The sequence below is a fragment of the Humulus lupulus genome, chromosome 6, assembly GCF_963169125.1.
Source record: "Humulus lupulus chromosome 6, drHumLupu1.1, whole genome shotgun sequence".
Lineage (NCBI taxonomy): Eukaryota > Viridiplantae > Streptophyta > Magnoliopsida > Rosales > Cannabaceae > Humulus > Humulus lupulus.
The window spans coordinates 10637160-10661656 of NC_084798.1; the positions used below are offsets into that span (position 1 = coordinate 10637160).

Below are 24497 nucleotides of genomic sequence, written 5' to 3' on the forward strand. Positions count from 1 at the left end.
CTCCAGCCCAACTATTGTGCCTACTAAACTGTCACACACATTTTTCTCAACATGCATAACATCTAGATTGTGTCGCAACATTATGTTGGCCCAATATGGGAGCTCAAAAAATATACTTTTTTTCCGCCAACCAACTTGCTCTTTTGTACGCTTTCTTTTTTGGCCGCCATAACTGACATGCTTACCAGGAAGAGAATCAGGTATAAAACTCATTTGTGTGAACATTTCTTGCATGGTTAATGGCTGTGGTGGTAATCTCTTTTCAACGACACCATATGTCTTCTTGTCCCTTCTAATGACATGTTTGATTGGTAAAAAATGTCTATGACCATAAAAAGCAACCTTCTTTTGTAAACGAATAGATGGTGTTGCCACATTGCAAGTAGAGCAAGCATGATAACCTTGAGCAGTCCATCCAGAAAGGCTACTCCTTGCTGGGTAATCGTTTATAGTCCACATCAAAGCTGCCCGAAGAGTGAAGAAACTGCCATCGACTGCATCTCGAGTCTGTACACCAGTCACCCATAATTCTTTTAACTCATCAATCAATGGTCTTCAGAAAACATCAAAATCTTTTCCTGGCAAATGAGGTCCCGGAATTAATAAACTCAACATGAAATTAGTTTCTCTCATGCACAACCATGGTGGCAAGTTATATGTCGTCAACACTACTGGCCACATACTATAAGACAGACTCATATTACCAAAGGGATTGAATCCATCTGCAGCCAATCCAAGCCGCACATTCCTGGGTTCCATTGCAAATGTTGGATTATTTCGGTCAAAGTCCTTCCAAGCTTTCCCATCAGCAGGATGACGCAATACACCATCTTCTTTTATACGTTGCTCGTGATGCCATCTCATATGTTGAGCAATGTGCCTCGATGCATATTTTCGCATTAACCTAGGGGTTAAAGGAAAATAACGCATCACTTTATGAGGCACTTTCTTTCCCTTGGTGTTCTTGTCCACCCATCGATCCTCTCCACAAACAGGACATTTGCTTTTTCCAGCATGTTCTTTCCAAAACAATGCGCAATCATGCTTGCAGACATGGATTGACTCGTAGCCCAATCCAAGTTTCCGCAACAACCTTTTCGCTGCATAGTGCGATTTTGGAAGCTTATTTGGGGCTGGAAATGCATCATGTAACAACTCCAGCATTCCATCAAATATTTTGTTGGGAATTTTTCCCAACACTTTGAAATGCATTAACTTCACTAGGAAATTCAATGAAGTGTAATTTTGACACCCGGGGAATAATGGAGCCTCGATCTCAGCAAAAAAATCGTTATAATGTTGCCCACTCCTGTAGTCAGTTGTAGGTATCTCTTGACCGCGCTCATTCTCCGCTTGTTCGTCATTGTCATTTTGCATAAGATCAGTGAGAACATCCATCATCTCATCTTCATCATTTTGATCTATCCGAGCTCTCATTGGTATTATTTCATCCTCTCCATGCCAATGCCAATTGGTATATTTCTGTAGAAAACCATTTACAAAAAGATGATTTTCTAATACATCAATCGTCTGAAATTCAACGTTGACACACCTCCTACACGGACATTTCACCAATCCCCTTGAGTCAACGCACTGCCGGGCTCTCTGGAGAAAATCCATCACACCAGCCTCATACTCATCGGATAATCGATCTGTCAAATTAATCCAACTCTTGTCGATCGACATTGTATGAATGTAGCACTGCACGGAACACTAATCATCAAACTTACAATCAATTTGTGTGTGTCCTAATTCAGAGAGAGGCAAATGTAAGAGTCTTCAATGACTCACCCTCTCTAAACGGGTCTAAGGCTTCTTGTGATGAACACTAAAAAAATATAATATTATCACTATGTGATAATAATACTATTATATCTTTGGTAATAATTTCTTATTACCAAAGAAAAAAGCAAATATAATTAAATATGTTTTTTTAATGTCTTATGCTTTTTGAAGTTAATTATGTTGTTTTATGATATCTAACTATAATATATTTCAGTGTAAATATTATTAAACTTATTTAAATTTGACATATTAATTTAGTATTTATTAAATTACATATTTTACTTATGCTTTATTGAATAGTTTGATTAATTTAAACAAAATTTCTAAAATTTGTTTAAAATTTATTTAACTACTTTAGGATTAATTTTTATTTTTATTAAAATTTAGTTGCATAATGTTAATGTTAATTTTTTTTATTCTTAATTTTAAAATATATTATTTATATAAAAAACATAAATTATTCAAAAATTGAAAAAAATATTAAAAAAAATACAGAAAAATTAAAAACAACTAACAAATAATATTAAAAACATATTTTTTTAATTTTAATTTTAATAATGATTAAAACTAACAAATATTAAATTTAATTTTTTTAATTTAAATTTAAATTTAAATTTAAATTTAAATTTTAATAATGGTTTTCTAATAATATATTTGTTAATTTTATTTAATCAGAACTAACACATATTATTTTTTTACATATTAATTTAGTATTTATTAAATTACATATTTTACTTATGCTTTATTGAATAGTTTGATTAATTTAAAAAAAAATTCTAAGATTTGTTTAAAATTTATTTAACTACTTTAGGATTTAATTATTACTTAAATTATTTAATTAATGTTTATTTTTATTAAAATTTAGTTGCATAATGTTAATGTTAATTTTTTTAATCTTAATTTTAAAATAAATGATTTTACTTATCAATTCACTATTTATTAAATTAGAAATTTTATTGAGTACTTCTACTAATATTCACAATATCTCTAAATTTTACAATTCTATAAAAAATTCGGCAGCATAACGACTATATTTTCATCTATCCCAAAATTTAAAATCCTGCAAATAACACATAAAAAATATCCAGACCCAGATCATGCAGAGAGCATTACAAATTCATTTTAAATGACTATATAATTTATAATTATTAGTCTAAATTTTATTAATTATTCAATTTTCTAACCAAAATATTAAAATTCTACTAAAAATTAACAACAACAAATTAATCATCAATATTCATAAAATCTGAATTTTTACTACTAACATAAGCAAAAAAATTAAAATTGACAACAACAACATACTAACATTACCACCAAAATTTTCAAATTAACACTCAAATATTTAATATGTTTACTAATATGTTTAATACACATAAAATTCACCAAACACAACATAGAATTTATTTAAAAAAAATACTAATTAATCATTTAACAATTTTCTAATTCCTAATATCATTTTTACTAATACTTATTTTGAAAACCTAAAAATAAATACATTCTATCTAATATAATTATTTCAGATTTTTATTAAAATTAATATTATATTATTTATATAAAAAAACATAAATTATTCAAAAATTGAAAAAAAAATTAAAAAAATACAGAAAAATTAAAAAAAACTTACCAATGCCTTCAATATCTTGCTAGCAATCCCTATAGTCCAACAAAAACCGAATACCCAACCTTCAAACAAAAATTAGAAAATATCATTATACAATTTCATAAATATATATATATAAAATGAATAAATAAACCATACCTTCAACAAATACACAGAAATTCCTTCACCCTTGGCAATTTTGGGGCTTAAAACCGAGCTTTTATGGAGGAAAACGACTATAATCGGCGGAGGGAGGCGGAGGTTTCGGAGAAAACCCAGAGAAACCAGAGAGGAAGGAGAAGGGGCTTCGCGGCTGAGTGTGATATTTATAAACCCTATACCGAGAACATGTTCTCGGTATAGGTCCTCGGTATAGCAACTAAACCTATTCAGAACCGCGAAAATGTCCCGCGCATATGAAATGTCTATACCGAGGACATGTTGTCGGTATAATGTTCTCGGTATTGAATCTTTTTTTTGTAGTGAAATCAATGTTTTTTTAATAGGGGAAATCGGTTAATGTATCTTTATTAGTCACGCGTCTGCTTTTATTTGTGACAAGAACATTAAATATCTCCAAATAATTACATTTATAAAACTGTTATTTTTTTTTAAATAATATAATGTATAATACATTTTGTTTATATTTAGTTCCACATTAACAACACTTTCCGTTGGTATTCTTATTCTTGGAGTCGTTCTTCTTTTCCTTTCTATTAGATGCCCTCTTCGAACTTTTAGGATAGATGAAGATGGCTTTCGCTTCTGACATTTTCTTTTGTCCTTTTTGGTTCTATCTATAGAGATAGTCTTACAAGTCTAAATAATGAGTTTAGTCATGTTATATTCTAAATTAATGACGTAGGTTTTAGTGAACTAAGTGAAAATTAGTGTGCTATACTTACAGTATCATACTAATTTCCAATACGCCTCTATATATGGTGGCCCATGTAATTTTTTCTTATCACGTTTAAAACATACTGTCTTATTATTGAAATATTTCTCTTTATTTTCGTATTCAAATTATTTGTTTTCATACATAAAAATATATATGAATGGGATTAGTCCCAAAAGGAATACTAGCCCCACTAATCAAATATGAATATATGTATATAAGGTTAAAATTTTCAAACTTTGGGTTCAAATAACTATTCATTTATATTAATATGTTGTGTATAAGGTTGGACGAACATAAGTAAATTTTATGTAATCATATATACTATTATATATAAGAGTGACATTTTTATATACTATTATTCTGATAATCCTTGCAGTTGAGATTCTAGCACCAAGAACAACAATTGGAATTTCATTTATTATTGGTCTTGTCATTTATAAGTGGCGTAGACGACATTTGTCAGCATACGATGTCATTGAAAAATTTCTACAAAGTCAAAACAATCTCATACCAATTATATATGCATATTCAGAGATTAAGAAGATGTCTAAAGACTTTAAAATTAAATTAGGTGAAGGAGGATTTGGCTCTGTATATGAAGGAACGCTTCGTAGTGGTCATTTTGTGGCAATAAAGATGTTGGGAAAATCCAAAAATAGTTGGCAAGACTTTATTAATGAAGTTTCTACTATTGGAAGGATTCACCATGTCAATGTTGTGCGACTAGTAGGTTTTTGTGTGGAAGGTTCAAAGCGTGCTCTTGTATATGAATACATGCCCAAAGGATCTTTGAATAACCATATTTTTTTGATAGACCAAGAAATAAATAATTCCTTATGCGACGGAAAAATATTTGATATCTCACTTGGAATTGCTCGCGGTATTGAGTATCTTCACCAAGGATGTGATATGCAAATTTTGCATTTTGATATTAAACCTCACAACATTCTTTTGGATGAAAATTTTATTCCCAAGATTTCAGACTTTGGTCTAGCAAGATTATGCCCTTTGGAGAATAGCATTGTGTCTTTAACTACAGTTAGAGGAACCACCGGATACATAGCTCCAAAATTATTTTACAAAAACATTGGAGGAGTCTCCCACAAAGCAGATGTATATAGTTTTGGAATGTTGTTGATAGAAATGGCTAGTAGAAGGAAAAACTTGAACACACAAGCAGAGCATTCAAGCCAAATGTATTTTCCTTTATGGGTGTATGACCATGTCAAGAAAGAACGGAAGATAGTACAAGAAGACATTACAAATGAGGAAGATGAAGAAGAAATAACAAAAAAGATGATTGTGGTTGCATTATGGTGTATACAATTGAAGCCTTGTGATCGCCCTTCCATGAGCAAAGTCATAGAGATGTTAGAGGGTGATGTTGAATGTTTAGAAATGCCTCCAAAGCCTTGCTTGTATCCACAAGAATCTTATAATAACGCCGAGGCTACCACTGAAGATACATGATCAAATACAGGTTATATAACATGCTCGTTATCATTTCCTGAAAATTCTTTTTAAAATTCATCAATGGTAATTCAGTTATTGTGTTTAAGTAGTCTACATTTTATTTTTCACCATTTGGAACAATTTTTTGACTTTTGATGTTTTTATGCATTACATATACTTGTCCATGCATCTTGTATTATATTGTATCCAAGTATTAAATATGTATTGGCATTACTCTAAAGCTAAAATGCATTGTGTCAAAGAAATAATTACTCTGAAGTATATTGATTCTATTTTAAGGTTCTGCTAGTAATTTAGCTTATATATTTATGAACTATGAAGGTTTATATTATCTTGACAAAAATAAGGTATTTCAATACGCTTTCTAGGTATCTCTCAGATATTATTTCTAGGTATCGTGTATGATGATCACATTATACACGACATATATATGTTGGGATCACTACAATAATCAATATTTTTAATGATTCCATATAATATCTTACACTATGTTTTACACTCATACTATGAGTAAAGTTTCTCTCTAGAGTGGCTTGATAAAGATGTTTGTCCCTTGATCTTGAGACTTCACATACTCCAACCTCGCTTCTTTTCTTTCAATGCATTCACAATAATTTATAGTTCATGAATTTAAGGGAGAATGAGCTTATCATCAAGAAACTTAAATTTCATATATTGAGTAATAATGAATTTCTTTGTACCTTCCGCTTCCGCTTTATATTTCTTTTCCAAGGTCTCCCAAATCTCCTTGGTGCTCTTGGTATTGGTGTAGATATCATAGAGCCTATCTGAAAGTACATTGAGGATGTGACCTGTAATGCCCCAAATTTCCTAATAAGGTTTAGGACATTGATTAGGAGGCCGGGAGAGCCATAATTGATTTATGCTATTTAATGATTATATGCATGTTTATGTGAATTATATTATTATATGATGGTAAATGCATGCATATGGGTTCACATTTTATTATAAGGGCATTTTGGTAATTTGGCCTGTTGTGTGCATGATTGTGTATTTTCATGCATGTGGGTGAATTATAAATAATACCACATTATATGTGGATTGGTTCGAGCCATTTGGCATGAGAAAATCATGGAATGCAAGTTTTCGGTCTAGTTATAACGGGATTAAGTTTAGGGCTCGGAGTGAGTCTCGGGGTAATTTGGTGATTAGAACGTTGCCGGGAATTAAAAGGTAACGGGATATAAATTATTAGTATTTGAGGATTTTGAGAATAACGAGAATTAGAGGGTGTTAATTATAATTAACGAGATAGGCAGGAAATGACGATTTTACCCTTGGGAGTCTTTAGAAACCTTTATTTGACCTAGGGGTATTTTAGTTTTTTCACGCCTAGGATTGATATAAGCCATTAGAAGGCCGTGGAATGTAAAAACCAGAGCATCATCATCCTCATCACTTTCTATCCCGTACATGTTCTTCTCTCCTTCTTCCTTTCAATTTTTGAGAGCCAATTTGAGGATCCAAGCTAGGAGAGCAAGGCTTGAGGGCTTAGGACCTTGGTTCAACCATTGAAGGGGAACTAAATCAAGCTTGAGGTAAGATTACATCCATGAATTTAAGCTATACTCTGTTTTTCAAGTAAGTTTTCAGTTGAGAATTTGAGGTGTTAGTTGTGAGAATTCATGAAAGTTTTTGAGTTTGATTGCTTGGGTTTTGATGAGGGTGTGTTGTAGATGAAGTTTAGGGATTGAATTTGATGTTTGGGTGAAGTTTGGGATTGGTTTGAATGCTTGGTTTTCAAGGGGGATCGCAGGGGAGAAGGCTAGAAAAGTTTCTGGTCTGCTGATGGCGCCCCAACACCATTCCTGGCCCCCCAGCGCTAGGCAGGGGAGGAATTGGGCTCTCTCTGACTTGGGGCAGCGCCCCAACACTACCAAGAAGCACCCCAGCACTTGTCCACTTTCCAGAAAACCTATTTTTTGGGTTTTGGATGATTTTGGGGCTCGGGGGATGGTTTCACTACCCCGTTTGGGTGATTGGGAGTCCCGAGAGTGCGGGATGGATCCCAGGAGTGAGGTTTTAGATTGTAAACATTTTTATGATTTATTTTATTGATGGGATTCCATATTTGGTTATGACTAGGTGACCGCTAAAAGATCAAATGATTGATCGTTCTCAAGGGTCATTCTTTTACTAATTCTTGCTTGAACCCGAGGTAAGAAAACTGCACCCCATATGTGACATGCATGGTTATTCTTGATGCATGTTGGATGTTTAAATGTGAACATTGATAGCATATTGAATGCTTAGCAATCTTGCTCACTTGTATATGGTTATTATTGAGGCATGTTGGCTGTTTTAGTGTGATGCATGTGATGCACAAGAAACATGTGATTAGGGCATGCCATGAATGTTGAATATGAGATTGATCAGAGCTTGAGTCTCTGTGTTTGTGCATGATCATAATTATGCTAGCAATTGTTAAGTAAGCATGTTGAATGCCCTACATTTGGATATTTGAAATATGATATATGCCTGGTAGCATTACTTACTTGTGCATGGCACTGACTCATTAGTCAGGGATTGGCAATGGTGTCAGTATTAACTGTGAAGTTGTGACTCATTAGTCAAGTTCGGTAGTAGTACTGAGCACTGGTCACATGGCATTGACTCATAAGTCAAGGATGGTTGTTTAATGCAAGCCTAAAAAGATTAGATCTAATCGACATCTGCATTAAATGACTCAGAAGAGCATTAATGCCGGATCGACCTCAAGTTCGATGAAAATTAAAAGCGCTTGTCTAGCCAAAGGCTAGTCATTTAGAGCCAGGGCCAGCGAACCCAGTGAATGTTTAGTCACATGGCTATGGGTGTCGAGCCTCGTGTGACTTACCCATCAGTCACTCATCTTATTAGAGCCATTGCAGGAAAGCCCAGGTAATACACGGCTACGGGCACCGAGCCCCATAGTGACTTGCTTGTCAGTCACTCATTATGGTTTAACAGAACTTCAAAGTGATCTTCACTCATCTGTTCAGGGCTATAAGCTCTGTATGATCATTCTGATCATCATTTGCATGGCTTTGGGTGCTGAGCCCGGTAGTGACTTGCTTGTCGGTCACTCAGTATGGTTTACCAGAACCTCCAGTGTTAAATCACTTATCTGATTAGGATTGACTTGATAGTCATCCAACCAAGAGGGCGGGATTTCTTATCCTCGATTCCCCAGAATCATCTGAATTTATTTGCATGCTTGAATATAGCTATATTTGCTAGGCATGCCAAATATGATTTGATGACATGATATGACTGTTCATGAGCATATTGAGTTTTCTTGTTGGGCTTCGGCTCACGGGTGTTATGTGGTGCAGGTAAAGGCAAAACAAAGCTGGACCATCCTTGATTTGGAGAGCTTAGGTGAAGATGTGTACATATGCAGCTGCTTGACCACCACACGACCGAGGTTTGAAAGTGGAACTAGGGTTAAACCCTGTTTTGCCGCTTAGATCGGCTAGTTGTAAATATTTTCTTGTAATTAACCTTTAAATTATATTTTTTGGATCCCAATATATATAGTAAACTTTCTAATGAAACGTTATATCTTAACCAAAAAATTTAATCCCTAAACCGCTAATCATACTTAGTTACACTATTTTGGCCAAATGACTCGATTAGCGAGTTTAGCACTGTTTACAAAGCACGCCGTAACGGTCCCTGGAGTTTAGGGCATTACATGACCCCTACAAATCAACTCATCTTCTTCGCGCTTCTTCCTTTTATTGACAACTTCTTGAGTATCGTATTCCTTGGGCTCTCCCGAGGATTTTAGGTCTTTGTCCAAGATGTAGAAAACCTTCAATGTAGTGAGTAAAAACCTAATCTTGTCTTGCCAACGCACAAAATTAGTTTAATCAAATCTAACAAAGTCTTGAGTCATGGACTTCAATGTCAAAAAAGAGTTAGATTCCTCGATAATATGCTATCTCAGATAATAGAGTATTAGATTGTTGGGGAAAAGTGAGATAACACATCCTAGAAATTTAGAATGTACACAAAAAAATGGATTGACAAAGACTTAAAAAGATTGGAGAAAGAACTTGCAAACTCAAGTAGATGAATGTAATATCTGCCTTTTCATCTTATGGGTATTGTGGTAATATTTGCATGTGAGTGCAATTTTGTAATTTTTGTTGACGCATATGATTTTTTTTTTATTTTCATGATAATATGTGATTTATTTCATGATTATGATATGTGTATGTATGACAATGGCAAAACACAGTTCCTTCATGTATCAAGGGCTTAAGTGCCAAATATATTGGAAATTAGGGGTTAAAGTATAATTATGAATCTTGTGGTAGAGATTGTAATTTTCATAAGTCAAAACTAATAGTTCAAGGGGAATTTACAAAAAAGACTTGATCCTAATTATGATAGGGTTAGAATTATGGGCAAATCGGTCTTGTGATTTTAGGGTTAGTATTTGTAGAGTAAAATAAAAATTAGGTTATTATAGTCCTAATGTTATTGGGCAAATTTAACTCTTTCGATAAAATTAACCAATTCATCGTTTATTTAAGGCATGTAGTTTTGCTCATTTTACTATTGTGAGTTTCTCTTGAAAGATCTCATGAATCTGGCACTAGAAAATTAACGTACATTGTTTCATTTTTGTTATTAGCCATCTCAACTTCTTTTTTCATATTTCTTTTTTAATTTAAAATGGATGAAGTATAATTTTAGAGTGTTGCTGTTTGGCACCATTACATGAGGTGGTACCTTATGAGTGGTTAGCGATATCCCATAATATTTATTAAATACAAATGTTTGAGAAGATATTTGATTGTACCACCTTCTTATGGTGTTGGGCACTAGCGGTGTTCCTCAACAATTCTCAATATTTTAAAGCATCTCTAACCAGTCCCCTCTTGGTGTTCGTGTGTTAATACTTTTTGTCATTAGTTCTCATGAAGCTTATTATGTAATGCTCAAATGAAATATTAAGTACATATATTTTAATGATTAAAGTTTAATATGGCTCAAATGTATACCTGCATTAAATTTTAGCATTAGTGTTTTGAATGCGTACAAATATAAATATATATTAAGACATAAAAATAACATATATATTGAACTACAACTAATTAAGTATCCCAGATAAATCCGAGTAATTATTGAATGGCATGATCATCATAGCATTAATGTTCTCTAGATGTTTAAAATATATATTCTATATGCAATTAATGAAAAGAGCACACCACATCGAAATGTAATTATTTAGATTGTTAATGTGTAGTGCTCTGTTTTCTTTACTTAGTCTTTTCCTGGTGGTTTTGCTCCTTGAAAGTTTCCCAGTGTACTGTGATGATCTCATCACGCTCGAGGGTTCAAAACAAGTTCATTGGTGGTTTTCAAATTCATTCAAATTATATAATTTCAGTAAAAATTTATAAAATTAAGAGGGCCTAAATGCATGGAGTTTACGTACAAAAATAACTTTTTTTTTTTTCTCATCACATTATTTCTAAACTAAACAAAAAAAAATCCAACTTTGTTGAAGGATGATGGGAAGCCATGAGTTATATATTTTACAACTAGTATGCCAATTAGCTTTTTAGTTTATTTCAAATACTCGGTATATAACAATCATATACTAATTTGAGCTCAAAACACCTCCAGCAGTAATGGATCACAACGCATAAATTAAAGCAACAGAACATAATTAATGTAAGTAACTGGTTTAATCAATAAGACCCCTAAACAATATTTTAAGACTAGCTACTGTAAAAGATTATCAACATCTCAATCTATTGAGAACAAGAAGAGAAATTGTTGCATAATGTGAGAGATGGGACACTACCAAGAAGGAAAGGGAAATCAATGTAGACATATATTCTTAGTAAAAATAAGAACAGAGGAGCTAGCATCAAGTTAGTAGAGAAGCATCCCGACTAGGTCGGCACCCAACCCTAAAAGCTGTAAGCTAAATCATATCCAAGTGACTATAAATACAGGAGTTTAGGATCACAAATATAAACGAAACAAAATAAACACTCAAAACAAGACACATGTAGTTTTTTCATAGAGGAAAATGGGTGCAATGCTTTACCATCAAATCTTGTAAAGCTAAAGAACAAATGATGATGACTCCCATTAGAGAGAGTTAAGGCCAAAAAATGAATGAAAGTTAATAATAAAAGAATTAATACACAGTTCAACAAAGAGCTATTTAGAAAGATAAATAAACAATTAACCAATAGGATGAGTGTTTCTGTATGTAGCAAAGTAAACAGCACAATAAGACAATTTCTACTTATACCCAATAAGCCTCTAAAACTCTTAATATCATGTAAAGCAAATAAACATAAAACAAAACCACAAACATCACAAGTCTTCTATGTATTCTAATAGGTTGAATAATCAGAAAGGAATACCAAATAAGAACATACAATTTATTTGATAAACCATTACATATTTATATTTATAATATACACCAACAAAGTATACATTACAGTCTTTTACCACTGTATCTGCTAAAAACCAAACAAGAACAGAGAAAGGCAGAGAAAATGTATAGAACAAGATGTTCAAAGAGTACATGTAAATACTATTACCTCCAAGCTTGTCTCAGTAAAACAAATAAACAAAGTTTAAATCCTAATGGTTTTTGTGGAAGGATCATGCATAAGAGCCATCAAAGCTGGCTTCTTACATATATCACCAACCTGAGGTCAAGTTCAACAAGCATACAAGCTGGTTTAAACATATTCAGATTTATATCAAATTCAGCAAACATAAAGATTAGGGTGTTAAGACCAAAGAATCTGAGTAAAATCAGTTCTCCACCCTAGCAAAAGGCTACACTTTACCAACTATGAACACTCAACTTACCCTACCTAAAACCAAAAATGAATTAATAGTCATTTTGTTCTCAGCTTCTCATACTCAAAATCTCAATTTCATTCTAGACAATTAGTAAATTACATGCAAATTAATTTAAATATTAAAATAATATAATATCCTTGCCGTATCATAAATATGAGAGACGATTGACTTAGAGCTGTCCCTCTTCAAATGGTGTCATCTTCTTTCTATTTCTCATATTTTGAGTTGAAATTTTATGTAAAAGAGTTACATAAGTTGGTTTTTGAATAACTGAAATTTAAACATAAAAAAAAATATTAATCAAATTAATTTAATTCATACCTATCCCATTTGAGAATATTATTACTAAGTGATAATACTTTATACTTTTCACTAAAAGGCTCTAATTATCGCTAAGTGAGAATACTGTATAGATATACACATATATAAACAGCAGTATACATATGTATTATGTATTGTTACTTCTTGCTGAAAGATACATAGACAATTAAATCGAGAAAATGCATAGAACTTACTTTTTAGATACTTGTTGTGCTAGGAAAACTGATTGTGTTCTGAATGTTTCTTTACAGAAAGCAAAGGGTATTTTGGCCTCTTGAGGATAACCACACACAGCTCCAAAACTGTTTCAATCACCACCATCAATATATATATATAGAGAGCGACTATAACGCATACTTTTTTTTTGCAACACCGGTACATCCTTTTTCTATTTCGCCATCTGGATAGATATAATCCAAAAAAAATTTATATGACGGTGGTGTATATTGTAGGTATTTAGAACATTCTGTAAATTTTTAAAAAATTCTGAATAGTTTACCGAAAACAGAGTTCAAACTGTCAAATTAATTAGGTCGGCACCCAACTCTAAAGCCTATTCTTATGCATTCTATCCAATATATATAAGAATACAGAGTTTAGGATTACAAATAAGAATCGAACAAACTAAACACCCCAAAATAAATCCATAACAAAACTATTAAATATATGCTATAACAAAGCCTCGTTAAAACCCTAAAGAGTAAAACTCAGTGAGAAAAAACTCTAGAGGGGAAAAAGAGTGTGATGCATTACAACAAAATCTATATAAGATGAAAGAACCCAAAAACTAGAAAGTCTTTTGAAACAAAAGAAGATAGCGAAGCAGTAGTTGAGGTCCACACATAAAGTCGCAAAGAGTTTTGGAAGCAACACCGTTATTAGCTGATTTGATTTCCTTCCCTGTAAATATAAGAGACTTCAACCTGACAAAGGCATTAAAAAAGAGAACAACAAAAATCATTGAATAAATGATTCCTTCAACACAAAATAAGCAGCTCCAACTTTCATATATTAACTTATAATTAGTGCTTTATCACACAAAAGACAAAATAATTTGATTGTATATAATATAATTTGACAAGAATGTATTTTCATCACCTTAATACATATCTATACATGTGTATATATATATACACATGCTAAACCTGGCTAAAATCTCATGAAAATGCAATTTTAATTTCCACAGAAAAATAAGCATATGTATTAAATATATGTGATTGTAGAAATAATAAAAATAGCATGGTAATAACTAATAGTGTAGTCAAATTGAAAAAGTTTATATATATTACCTGCAACGAGAAAAAAATACTAAGAAGACTTTGATATTTGAACTCAGTTTAAATGTATGGTTCTGCTCTATCAAACTCCTTTGCATCTTGGCGATATACCAAGCGAACTCCACATTGTTTTATTCTCCCTTTGCCGATGCTATCCTTTGATTCCCCAAAGTAAAATTCAAAGAAAGCCTTGTCAACTTTAGATAAAAATCTCCAAATACCTTTTCGGTAAAGATACGATATGAACACAGTGCCCGATGAACAGTCTAAAATGTCATTGTTGTCTACATTAGAATCTCCATCAGAATCATGAGTAGCTTTTTGTGTCGGTGGAATTGAACAGAATTTGGAACTTTGACCATCATTGCTTCTGAAATGGTATTCACAATTTAAGTCCACCACATCAGGATTTGAAGTGCACGGATCAAAATCAACGACAATGCATATAGCAAAGCCTAAGAAGCTGAAATAATTATCCGAAGAGGGAACCAAGTTTACTTCTATTGATGAACCCACAGATTGATAAGTAAACCATCGAGGAATTGCATTTCCTGAATAGCAAAAACTTGCTTGAACCCGACTTATTAAATACTATAGTACATCACAAACAAGAGGCAATTATGTTATAATATTTTTCTGAAAAGCTATATATCAAATTTATTCGAACTATTCAATAAGGAAGATACATACCTTATCACCCAAAATTTTGGAAATTTCGCGACACTGGTAAATATTATACTCAAAATACTGGCTCGCCAAAATATTATGCACTGAGTAAAATAGAAAGCACTCACAACAAGCGAATGGAATGTCGGCGCCACATTTGAGTCCATCAGAATGTAATCTGAATAAAACATTTATACTTGTGATAGGGCAAGAACTTCTGCACTTGGAATTTTGAACTTCTGCACGTAATTGACTAGCAATGGCTTCACTGGGACCTGATAGTATTAATGAGGAAAAACCACAATATGACAAATTTTTGAGTTCTGAGTCATTAATATAGATTTTAGAAATGTTTCTCATATTGTAGATGTTGGTTGGAATAGACTTGAGATCTTTACATCTAGTTAATCTTAAATGTTTAAGAGTAACTAGACGTTCAATTGATGGTGGTAGCACTTCAATCCTTGTTCCATCTAAATAAAGCTTCTCTAGATTCTCCATAGGCTCCAATATTTCTGGAAAGCTTTTCAATTGTGAGCAACCATTAATATATAATCTTGTAAGAGACTTCAGCTTGCAAAGGGTGGTTGGAATACACTTGAGATTTTTGCAATCACACAAGCTTAGCTGATCAAGCACAACAAGATTCTCTATTGTTGATGGCATCTCTTCAATCCCTGTTCCATCTAAATTAAGCTTCTTTAGCTTATCCATAGGCTCCAATATTTCTGGAAAGCTTTTGAATTGTGAGCAACCAAGAATATGTAATTTTTTAAGAGACTTCAGCTTGCAAATGGTGGTTGGAATACACTTGAGATTTTTGCACCTCAACAAGTGTAGCTCATCAAGCACAACAAGATTCTCTATTGTTGACGGCATCTCTTCAATCCCACTTTCACTTAAATGAAGTTTCTTTAGCTTCTCCATAGGCTCCAAGATTTCTGGAAAACTTTTGAATTGTGAGCAACCATTAATATATAATTTTGTAAGAGACTTTAGCTTGCAAATGGTGGTTGGAATACACTTGAGATTTTTGCAGTAGCGCAAGTTTAACTCATCAAGCACAACAAGATTCTCTATTGTTGATGGCATCTCTTCAATCCCTGTTCCATCTAAATTAAGCTTCTTTAGCTTCTCCATAGGCTCCAATATTTCTGGAAAGCTTTTGAATTGTGAGCAATGAAGAATATATAATTTTGTAAGAGACTTCAGCTTGCAAATGGTGGTTGGAAGACACTTGAGATTTTTGCAGTAGTTCAAGTTTAACTCATCAAGCACAACAAGATTCTCTATTGTTGATGGCGTCTCTTCAATCCTTGTTTCTTCTAAATTAAGCTTCTCTAGCTTCTCCATAGGCTCCAAGATTTCTGGAAAACTTTTCAATTGTGAGCAGAATCCAAGATCTAGTGTCACAAGAGACTTCAACTTACATATGCTAGTTGGGAGGCTTTCAAGCTCTTTACAACTATTCATGTTTAAAATATGGAGACAAGGTAGACACTCAAATGATGGTATATCCACTCGTTGTATTGATGTTCCACTCAAATGTAATACTTTTATATTTCTTGGAAGCTCAGGAAACTTTTTAATGGATTTACATCCAATCATATCTAGGTATTCCAATGACTCCAAATTACGAATACTAGTTGGAAGATTCTTGATCCATTCACAATGACCGAGATCAAGCACAAGAAGATTTTTGAGATAGCCAATTGAGGAGTGCAATTCTTTTATTGCAGTTGAACGCAAACATATGAATTTTATATTACCAGACATCTCTGAAAGACTTCTGAGTTTGGAGCACCCTTTGAGATCAAGCAAGCAACTATAGTCCTCTTTTCTCCACTTATAGTGCAATAAATTTGTGAATATATTCTTGTCTTCATTGTAAGAATCTTTCTCTACAATATATTTGTGCATTGAATGATTATATTTATATTCTCGGTGCATGACTTTAGATTGTTTCTCTGCATTATCAGGAATGTTGTGAAACCTTAACGGGGGAAGGTCAACTAAACTTGTACAACCATTAAGGAACAGATTTTGAAGATTCGCTTTAGAGAGATTTGGGAGACAATTCAGATTCTTTGAGTGAGAAAGATTGACATATTTCAAGTTGTTAACTGTGACGCCCTACATCACTATGGCTGCTTTCTGGAATGATGACTGGCCCTACAAACCAAGAGAAGTCTTTCCAGCGTGCTTTGTCCTCACTCGCACACTTCCTAGGAAAACCTCCCAGGAGGTCACCCATCCCTAGATTACTCCAGGCCAAGCACGCTTAACCATGGAGTTCTCAAGTGATGGGCTACCGAAAAGAAGATGCATCTTCCTGATATAGGTAGTACCCATCAATCCATTTAAGCCTTCTTCAACTGTGTAGTCCCATACCTACATAGTCTTAGAATCATCACACTTGACCTTCCCCAGGCGGTGTGGGATTGCACTGCTTACCCGGTCTTTCCCCTTACGGATCATGGGATTCTGACTGTCACAAAAATGCATGTAACATTTCAGCACATATATTATTGTGCTTCTCAAGTGTGTGTCTCGGCCAACCCGTTGAGTGGAGGGAAACCATTTTTTAAAAAATGGTCTTGGCAGTTTGGAGGTTACAAGGGGGGAAACCGGTGCCATTTTCCCCTCATTTGCTTCAGTCAATGTTAGAATTATTAGAGAAAACAAAGTCAGTTTGAGATATTCAGAAGAAGAACACTTATAGTGTTGTGGTTGGTGTACGTTCACTTCGGGTCCAAGAAGGAGGAATCGAAGGTGAGTTTTCTTTGGGTTACAGTCCTTAGACACATCCTTAGAGCCTATGTTTTGATTGTAGAAGAAAGCAAGAGGTAAGGAAGTATACACCAAGAGTAACTTAGCTTGTTGTGATCTTAGTGAATTGTTTGCATGTTTGTATACTGCTGGTTAAATTCTAGATGCTATATATATATGTGTGATTAATTGGCTGGATGCGCATGATAGTACCCATCTATCGGGTTTGAATGTGCTTAGTGCAGTAAAGTTATCATGAATGCATGTGCAATGTTTATGACTGTCAAGGGAAACCTTGTGAGGGTGGATCCCATGCAACCGTGTAGTGGGGTTCGTCGTCCAGTCCATAAAGTCATCGAGTTTTAGCGGAGTTTACCCCTTTGGCACGGGAGGTGAGTATTCTCTGGGCCGCGGAGGCCACCCGGGGATCATGACCCCACAGATAGCTCGATGGCTTAGTACAAGGTCTTATGAGGGTGGATTCCCCATGCAGCCTACAGTGGGGTTATCCGCCAAGTCAGTAAAGTCATCGTGTTTTAGCGGAGTATACCCTTTGGTACGGGAGGTGAGTATTCTCTGGGCCGTGGAGGCCACACTGGGATTAAAACCCCACAGATAACACGATGGCTCAGTTATATGTTTTCAGTATGTTACTGTAGAGTCCAAGAACTTTACTTAGCTAATTTTAGTAGTATTATAATATGTTTAGTATTATCTTTGTAACTGTGGATTTTTGGTTCAGACCGGGAATTATTTGGACACTCATAGTAGTACTTATAGATTTTCTAAGTTTAATCTATAGTTTAAGAATATTAAGTTAACCTAAGGTTTGATTAATGCGACTGATATTAAGGATTATATTTATTATACTATAAGGTTTAGATATCAACCAATAGGATTTTAAGCACATGTTATGAATGGTGATTAAGGATTAAGTATTTTTGAGGATTAAATTTAATAAGGAGTAAAGTTTGAATGTTATAGGGTCAGTCAGCAGCTTTGAATACGTTGAAGGCTTAGTCAAGGCTGTTTACTCCATTCAAACTTAGCTAAAAATGTGTAATTTCGTGTTTAAATATTCAGCGTGTGCTGATATATCGCAGCTATAGGGGGCGATATATCGCAGCACGTAGATACGGAAAATACGAGACGATGCACGGTCGCCTCGGGCATACTGGCCCAGGCGATATATCGCCTACAGGGGGCGATATATCGCCTCCTCCAGCATAAATTCAAACATTTTTGAATTCTTTTCCTTTCAGCCATTCAAACTTCTTCCATAAGTCCAGCATCTTTTGAACGAGTCTTCAGCCTCTGCTGAACGATTATTCAAATGATTTTCACCTAAAAAGCCATTATTTTTATTCAAGTAAAATCAAGATACTTTCATTCCCAAACTCTATAAATAGGACCTAGTACCCAGCCATTATTCACCTTTTACTCTAAGTTCAGAAGCTGCTAGTGCTAAGTGAGTGTGAGAGTGTAAACACCTGGGTTGGGAAATCATAAGCTTAAACATCATAAGCTTATCAAACACTTTCGGAAGTAAGGTTCTTTAGTATTTCGGTTGTGGATAGATTGGTCTTGCAAGTCTTTGAGGTAAACCCGAAACTCTATTTCATTTGCTTCATGTTGTTTTCTTTCTCAAAGCCTTCTACTCAGTCCCCTAACCTCATTCTTATTTTGGTTAGGGAATCCAAGTTCTTAAGCACATAAGTTGTGGTAAGCATATTTCTCAATGGTTTAGTCTTCCTATTCATTTTCATTTCTTCTTCTTCATAAGACTCACTCTTTCTCATATGGTTTTAGGAGCGTTCCAAAAGTCCCAACTCAGTCCATCATATCCCGGTAACTTTGGTAAGGAAAATATGATAGAATCTATATGTGTATTGCTTATGTTATCTTATGTATATGTTATGAAATATGATATGTTATGAATATGATATAAATGTGTATGTTTGTAGGCTTGGGCTTATGCCCTATTTGACTAACAAGACCCCAAAAAGATTATGGGCATATGCCTACTTAGCTAGTAGGACCCCACTAATCTCATGGGCATAAGCTTGTTTAGTCTATGGGACCCCAAGTAATAATGGCCATTATAATAAGTGTATGTATTAAGTGTTATGATATATCTTTACGTTTATTATGAAATTTATGTTTATGACTATGTGTTAGATTTTCCTTGCTGGGCATTAGGCTCATTCCTTTTTGTTTTATGTGTAGGAAAATAGCTTTAGAGGCGGTAAGACTCGTGACGCTTAGAGGATGTGTATCGATGGTGAATGGAGTCAAGGGGCCGAGCGTTATTCGATTCGAGGATGTAGTCTCATTTTATCTTTTATGGTTTTATATGTATTTTCCGCATTTCTTATGTAATTCTTTTCATTTAAATCATGTTTTGTTTTTAAAGACAATGAGATCCCATATCCTTCTTAGTATTTATTTGTAAGTAACTCTTATTTTACAAGTTACTCAATAAAATTATGGTATTTTCGTAAAATGTAAGTTTATGTATAGTTTCGTTAATGGTCCAAAAAGTCTAGATTAGTGGGTCATTACAGTTACGCAACACTTTGACTTATGTGATTATGCAGACGTGTTGCTCAGTTTGCAGTTTCTAGATATGCATTTCTGTTATGCAAAGTTTGTTTTGGATAGTAGAGTAATAAGTTGTAGCTAGCTTCCTTACTGAGCGTTATAGCTCATCAGTTACTCTGTGTGTGTAGGTAAGGGCAAAGCTTAAGGAGCAGTGCAATAAGCTGGAGGGGATTCTGTCTGACGTATGCATACTGTGAAACAACCGACCTGCTGGGTTGTCAGAGTTCTCTTAAGTTTTCCGCTAAGTCTAGTAACAGTTTATTCAATTTCATGTTTACTAGTTCTACTTAAAGAAGGCCCTATGGCCACAGACTATTTCTTAAGTTACGTTTAACTACATTTTGTTTTTAAAACTATGGGATCCCATCCAAATACTATTTTATTTCAAAGTACTCCAATGTAAAATTTTCTAAAGTTTACTCTAATGTTTATTTAGTTTTTAACGTCCAATTTTTACCAAAGTTGACCGTAAGGGTCCGGTTGACCCCGGATAGTCATAGTCGTGTTCGGTGGGTCTAGTTAAGAAAAGTCGGGTCGTTACATTAACATCCTGCATGCATATATATATTGCACGTGACAAAAAGAAAACAGATATTAATTCAAGACCATCTCATGATTGATTAGTGATACTCTGAAATATTTATTAAATTCAAATGTGTGGCATTCGATATTGGATTATACTAATAAAGAAACGGTATGCCACATCCTTGTGGTGCTGAGTACCAATAGTGCCCTTTAGCAATTCTCTTACGAATAATAGTGATTCCTTGCCACTTGAGAGTAACTCATATATGTAATTAGGTGTGCAAGTGTAAAGGAAGGGATCTAATATGTACTCAATGAAAACAGTACTTTATCTTATAAATATAAATTACGATAATTGACTACATATCTAAACTATTTACTGATGTTCAAACTGATAGAGAAAATAAATAAATTAATTCAAGAAAATGAATTGATGTTAAAATTAAGATATATAGAGGTAACAAATGATATTATTAAATGAACTCTAAACTGATAGAGATAATAATGAAATTAAGGGTAACTTATTTAAGAGAATACGTATGAAATAATTCACGCACATATATATATATATATGTATACATTAATTAGTGCTTACCATATTATTCTTCAAGACGTGACAAATATCTTTAGACATCCATAATCTACTATGATTTTGCAAATGATTACGATCTGACCCACGAGCAATGGACTGGCCCATTTCTTGTAACAAATCATGCATTTGAAGAATTTCCTTATTACCACCAAATATGCTTTTACTTTTAAATATAGTTATCAAACACTTGTCAACAAGAACTCCAACATCAGCATCAAAAGAACCACAATCATCCAATATATCTTTCACAAAATATTTCTCATCACCTCGAAAGAAACATGCTATATCAAGAAACACGCTCTTCTCTTTTTCTTCCAGTCCATCAAAACTTACTTTTAGTACCTTTTGTACTCCTTGATTGGGTTCTACTTGTTTCAGCTTACTCAACAAGCTTTGCCATGCATTCATACTCTTTAAATAAAGACCAGAACCCAAGACTTTAAAAGCAATTGGAAGACCTTTAGCATAGTCTACAAACTTTCTTGAAAATTCTATCTCCTTTTCTTCAACATTTTCCCTTTTGAAAGCATGCAACAAGAAGAGTTTAAGAGCTTCTTCTTCATTTAGTATCTGTAAGTCGTATATGTTTTCGTTGCCTCTAACAATATTTCGAAGTACTTGTTTATCTCTGCTTGTTATGATAACTTTACTTTCAGAGTTTAATCAATCACGTTCATCTTTAAGCAAAGCTTCATAATGTTCCAAGTTATCCACATCATCAAGAACTAACAGCAACTTTTTCTGACTTAGCATTTTCTTTTTTGCATCATCCAAATCTCCAATTTCTTCCTTTGATAGTCTTTTGACAAAATCTATTTCCATATAATTTGATCCATTTTTTTTCGATTTGTTCTCGAACATCTTTTAAAATGCACCCATGATCAAATTGATGATGAGACCGTTCGAATACAACTTCAGCTAGGGTGGTCTTACCCAGCCCACCCATGCCACAAATTCCTACCTTGGAAGCTTTTGCTAACAATTTGTCGAGATCATCAATACGCTCATTGATTCCAACTAAGCCTTTCTCTAAATAATCAATTGAAGATGGAGTTTTCAATTTCCCTCTAATATGTTTGACAATTTCGTCAACTAAGTCAGCATCATTCCTAGATTATATCATATTAATTATAGTTAAAATACACGCTATAATGAAAATTAATGCAGTAATAGTAAAGGTATATTATATATGTAATAAATTAAAATTCCTAGATTATGTGTACAGTTAAATAATTTCTATAAATTGGTACACTAATACAAAATATTATACTTGGTGGGGGTATTGTCGAAAATTAAGATGAATTTGGGAGAAAACTTGAAAACTTTGTTGAAAACTAATGATAATATGGGAGATAATATTATGATGGAAGATGTTTTTCTATAAAACTCTACTTGTGTTTTTGGCTTGATACAAAATAGTGGTACTACATCTCTATTTATAGGATTCTATAGATTTTTCTAGAAACACAATTAAATTATTATAGCTAGTAAATTATTCTAGATAATTCTCATCTAGTAACTAAGTAATTAAGAAATGAGAATTCTAGAATACTAAAAACTTAATAACCTCCAGTAAAAACATAAATTCTAGTAAATATATGAAGATACTAGAAATTCTAGTAAATAAAATCTAGAAACTCTAAATTCATGAAAAATTGAAGTTTAATATTTCAACAGATACATTTAAAGATGAAATATTTACGAGTTTTGTTGAAAATCAATATATATATATAATAGAATTGAATTTAGAGAGAACCTGTTGTCCTTTTCTGAAATGTGCCATCCAGAAAGATGAGCTGCTTCAGTTAGAGCACTCCTCCATTTTTGTGTTTTGGTATCAGGGAAACGCTGTTCAAGTTTCACAAACGCATCTGCATAACTTTCTTTCTGACTGCGCACATTAATTGGATCAACATTATAAAACACGGGCAGAACAATTTGCATCTGCTCTTTCTTACATTGGATAATATGCTCAAGCTCATCCAAGCACCACGACGAAGTAGCATAATTTTTGGAGAAAATAACTACAGAGCATTTGGAGTCCTCAATGGCATCCAAAAGAGCTTTGGAAATCTCTTCTCCTCTCTCAAGTTTATAGTCAATGTACGTTTCAGTCCCTCTTTCCTTGAGTGCATTATCAAGATGACTAGTAATAGTTTTGCTGGTATCTTCTCCTCTGAAACTGATAAGAACATCGTACTTCTTCTTCTTCTTCTTCTTCTGATGCTGATCATCATCTGCATCCATACTTGGCTTCAAAGAGAGGTCAACATGATTGATATTTGGGTGGGGATCAGACACATCTTCATTCATTTTTGCACTATAATTCCGTTTTTCGTCACAAGAAATTGGATGGAAGATAAATTAGAGGGATAATGAGCTTAAGAGATGTTTCTTGGTTTGAGGAGGAGAGAGTTTTTCTTGGTTTGAGAAGCAGAGAGTAAACATGCAAGTTATTGACTGGAAAAAGTATTTTATTTTTCTTTCTCTTTTCCACGAATCTTCCCGGAACTTGCCACTAACAAAAGAAAAGTAGTCAAAGCACTGTACCCTTTTTTTGGTCAGAAAACATGTTATCGAATATATGCATCGTATTTTTACACTTTATTTGAAATATATATATATATATATATATTCTTTAATTTTTAACAAAGTAACACAAAGTTGTGTTGTCGTAGTTAAGAGCATTTTTCATATAATATAAACGAGCGTTATCGAATATTTTACTATAATACTTATCTTTTATAATTTATATGGTCAATATATTTATTTATTTTCACTTATGAAATTATGGAATACTATATAATAAAGGCATTTTACTATGATAATATCATATATATTATTTATAAAATTATATACAATATATACTATTTATATTAAACATAATTATATAAACACAATCTGTTGACGCCGTTTTTCGTCAACAGTGAAAGAAGAGCACGTAAACAATAAACAGTGATGGTCAATATAAATATGATAATATAAAACACGATTTTTACGTGGTTCAGCAGTTAAATCTGCCTAGTCCACGAGTCTTTGTTATTAAACTCAAGATGATCTCTGAAAATTCTTCAAGCATGAATTCTTCAGAGATTTCTCTCAAGATCCAGAAAATCGGTCCTTTACAATGGTGCATGATTT

General features: G+C 33.4%; 3 protein-coding genes across 3 annotated transcripts; 1 reads left to right on the forward strand and 2 right to left on the reverse strand.

The window, feature by feature from the left end:
* Positions 1-4607: 4607 nt before the first annotated feature.
* On the forward strand, positions 4608-6017 carry LOC133784683 (rust resistance kinase Lr10-like; the record flags this gene model as incomplete). Its single annotated transcript, XM_062223972.1, has 1 exon — positions 4608-6017. A coding segment is annotated over one exon (1146 nt), but the record flags the coding sequence as incomplete, so codon positions are not given.
* An 8246-nt stretch (positions 6018-14263) lies between these two features.
* On the reverse strand, positions 14264-22109 carry LOC133784684 (disease resistance protein RPV1-like). The gene is made up of 4 exons (XM_062223973.1): positions 22087-22109; positions 21360-21984; positions 14894-16954; positions 14264-14794 (listed from the first exon to the last, which is right to left on the reverse strand). The coding sequence occupies exons 1-4, from the start codon at positions 22107-22109 to the stop codon at positions 14264-14266; spliced, it is 3240 nt and encodes a 1079-aa protein (XP_062079957.1).
* On the reverse strand, positions 21888-23672 carry LOC133781635 (TMV resistance protein N-like). Its single transcript, XM_062220688.1, has 2 exons — positions 23113-23672; positions 21888-22465 (listed from the first exon to the last, which is right to left on the reverse strand). The coding sequence occupies exons 1-2, from the start codon at positions 23667-23669 to the stop codon at positions 22123-22125; spliced, it is 900 nt and encodes a 299-aa protein (XP_062076672.1). The 5' UTR covers positions 23670-23672; the 3' UTR covers positions 21888-22122.
* Between the last annotated feature and the right edge of the window lie 825 nt (positions 23673-24497).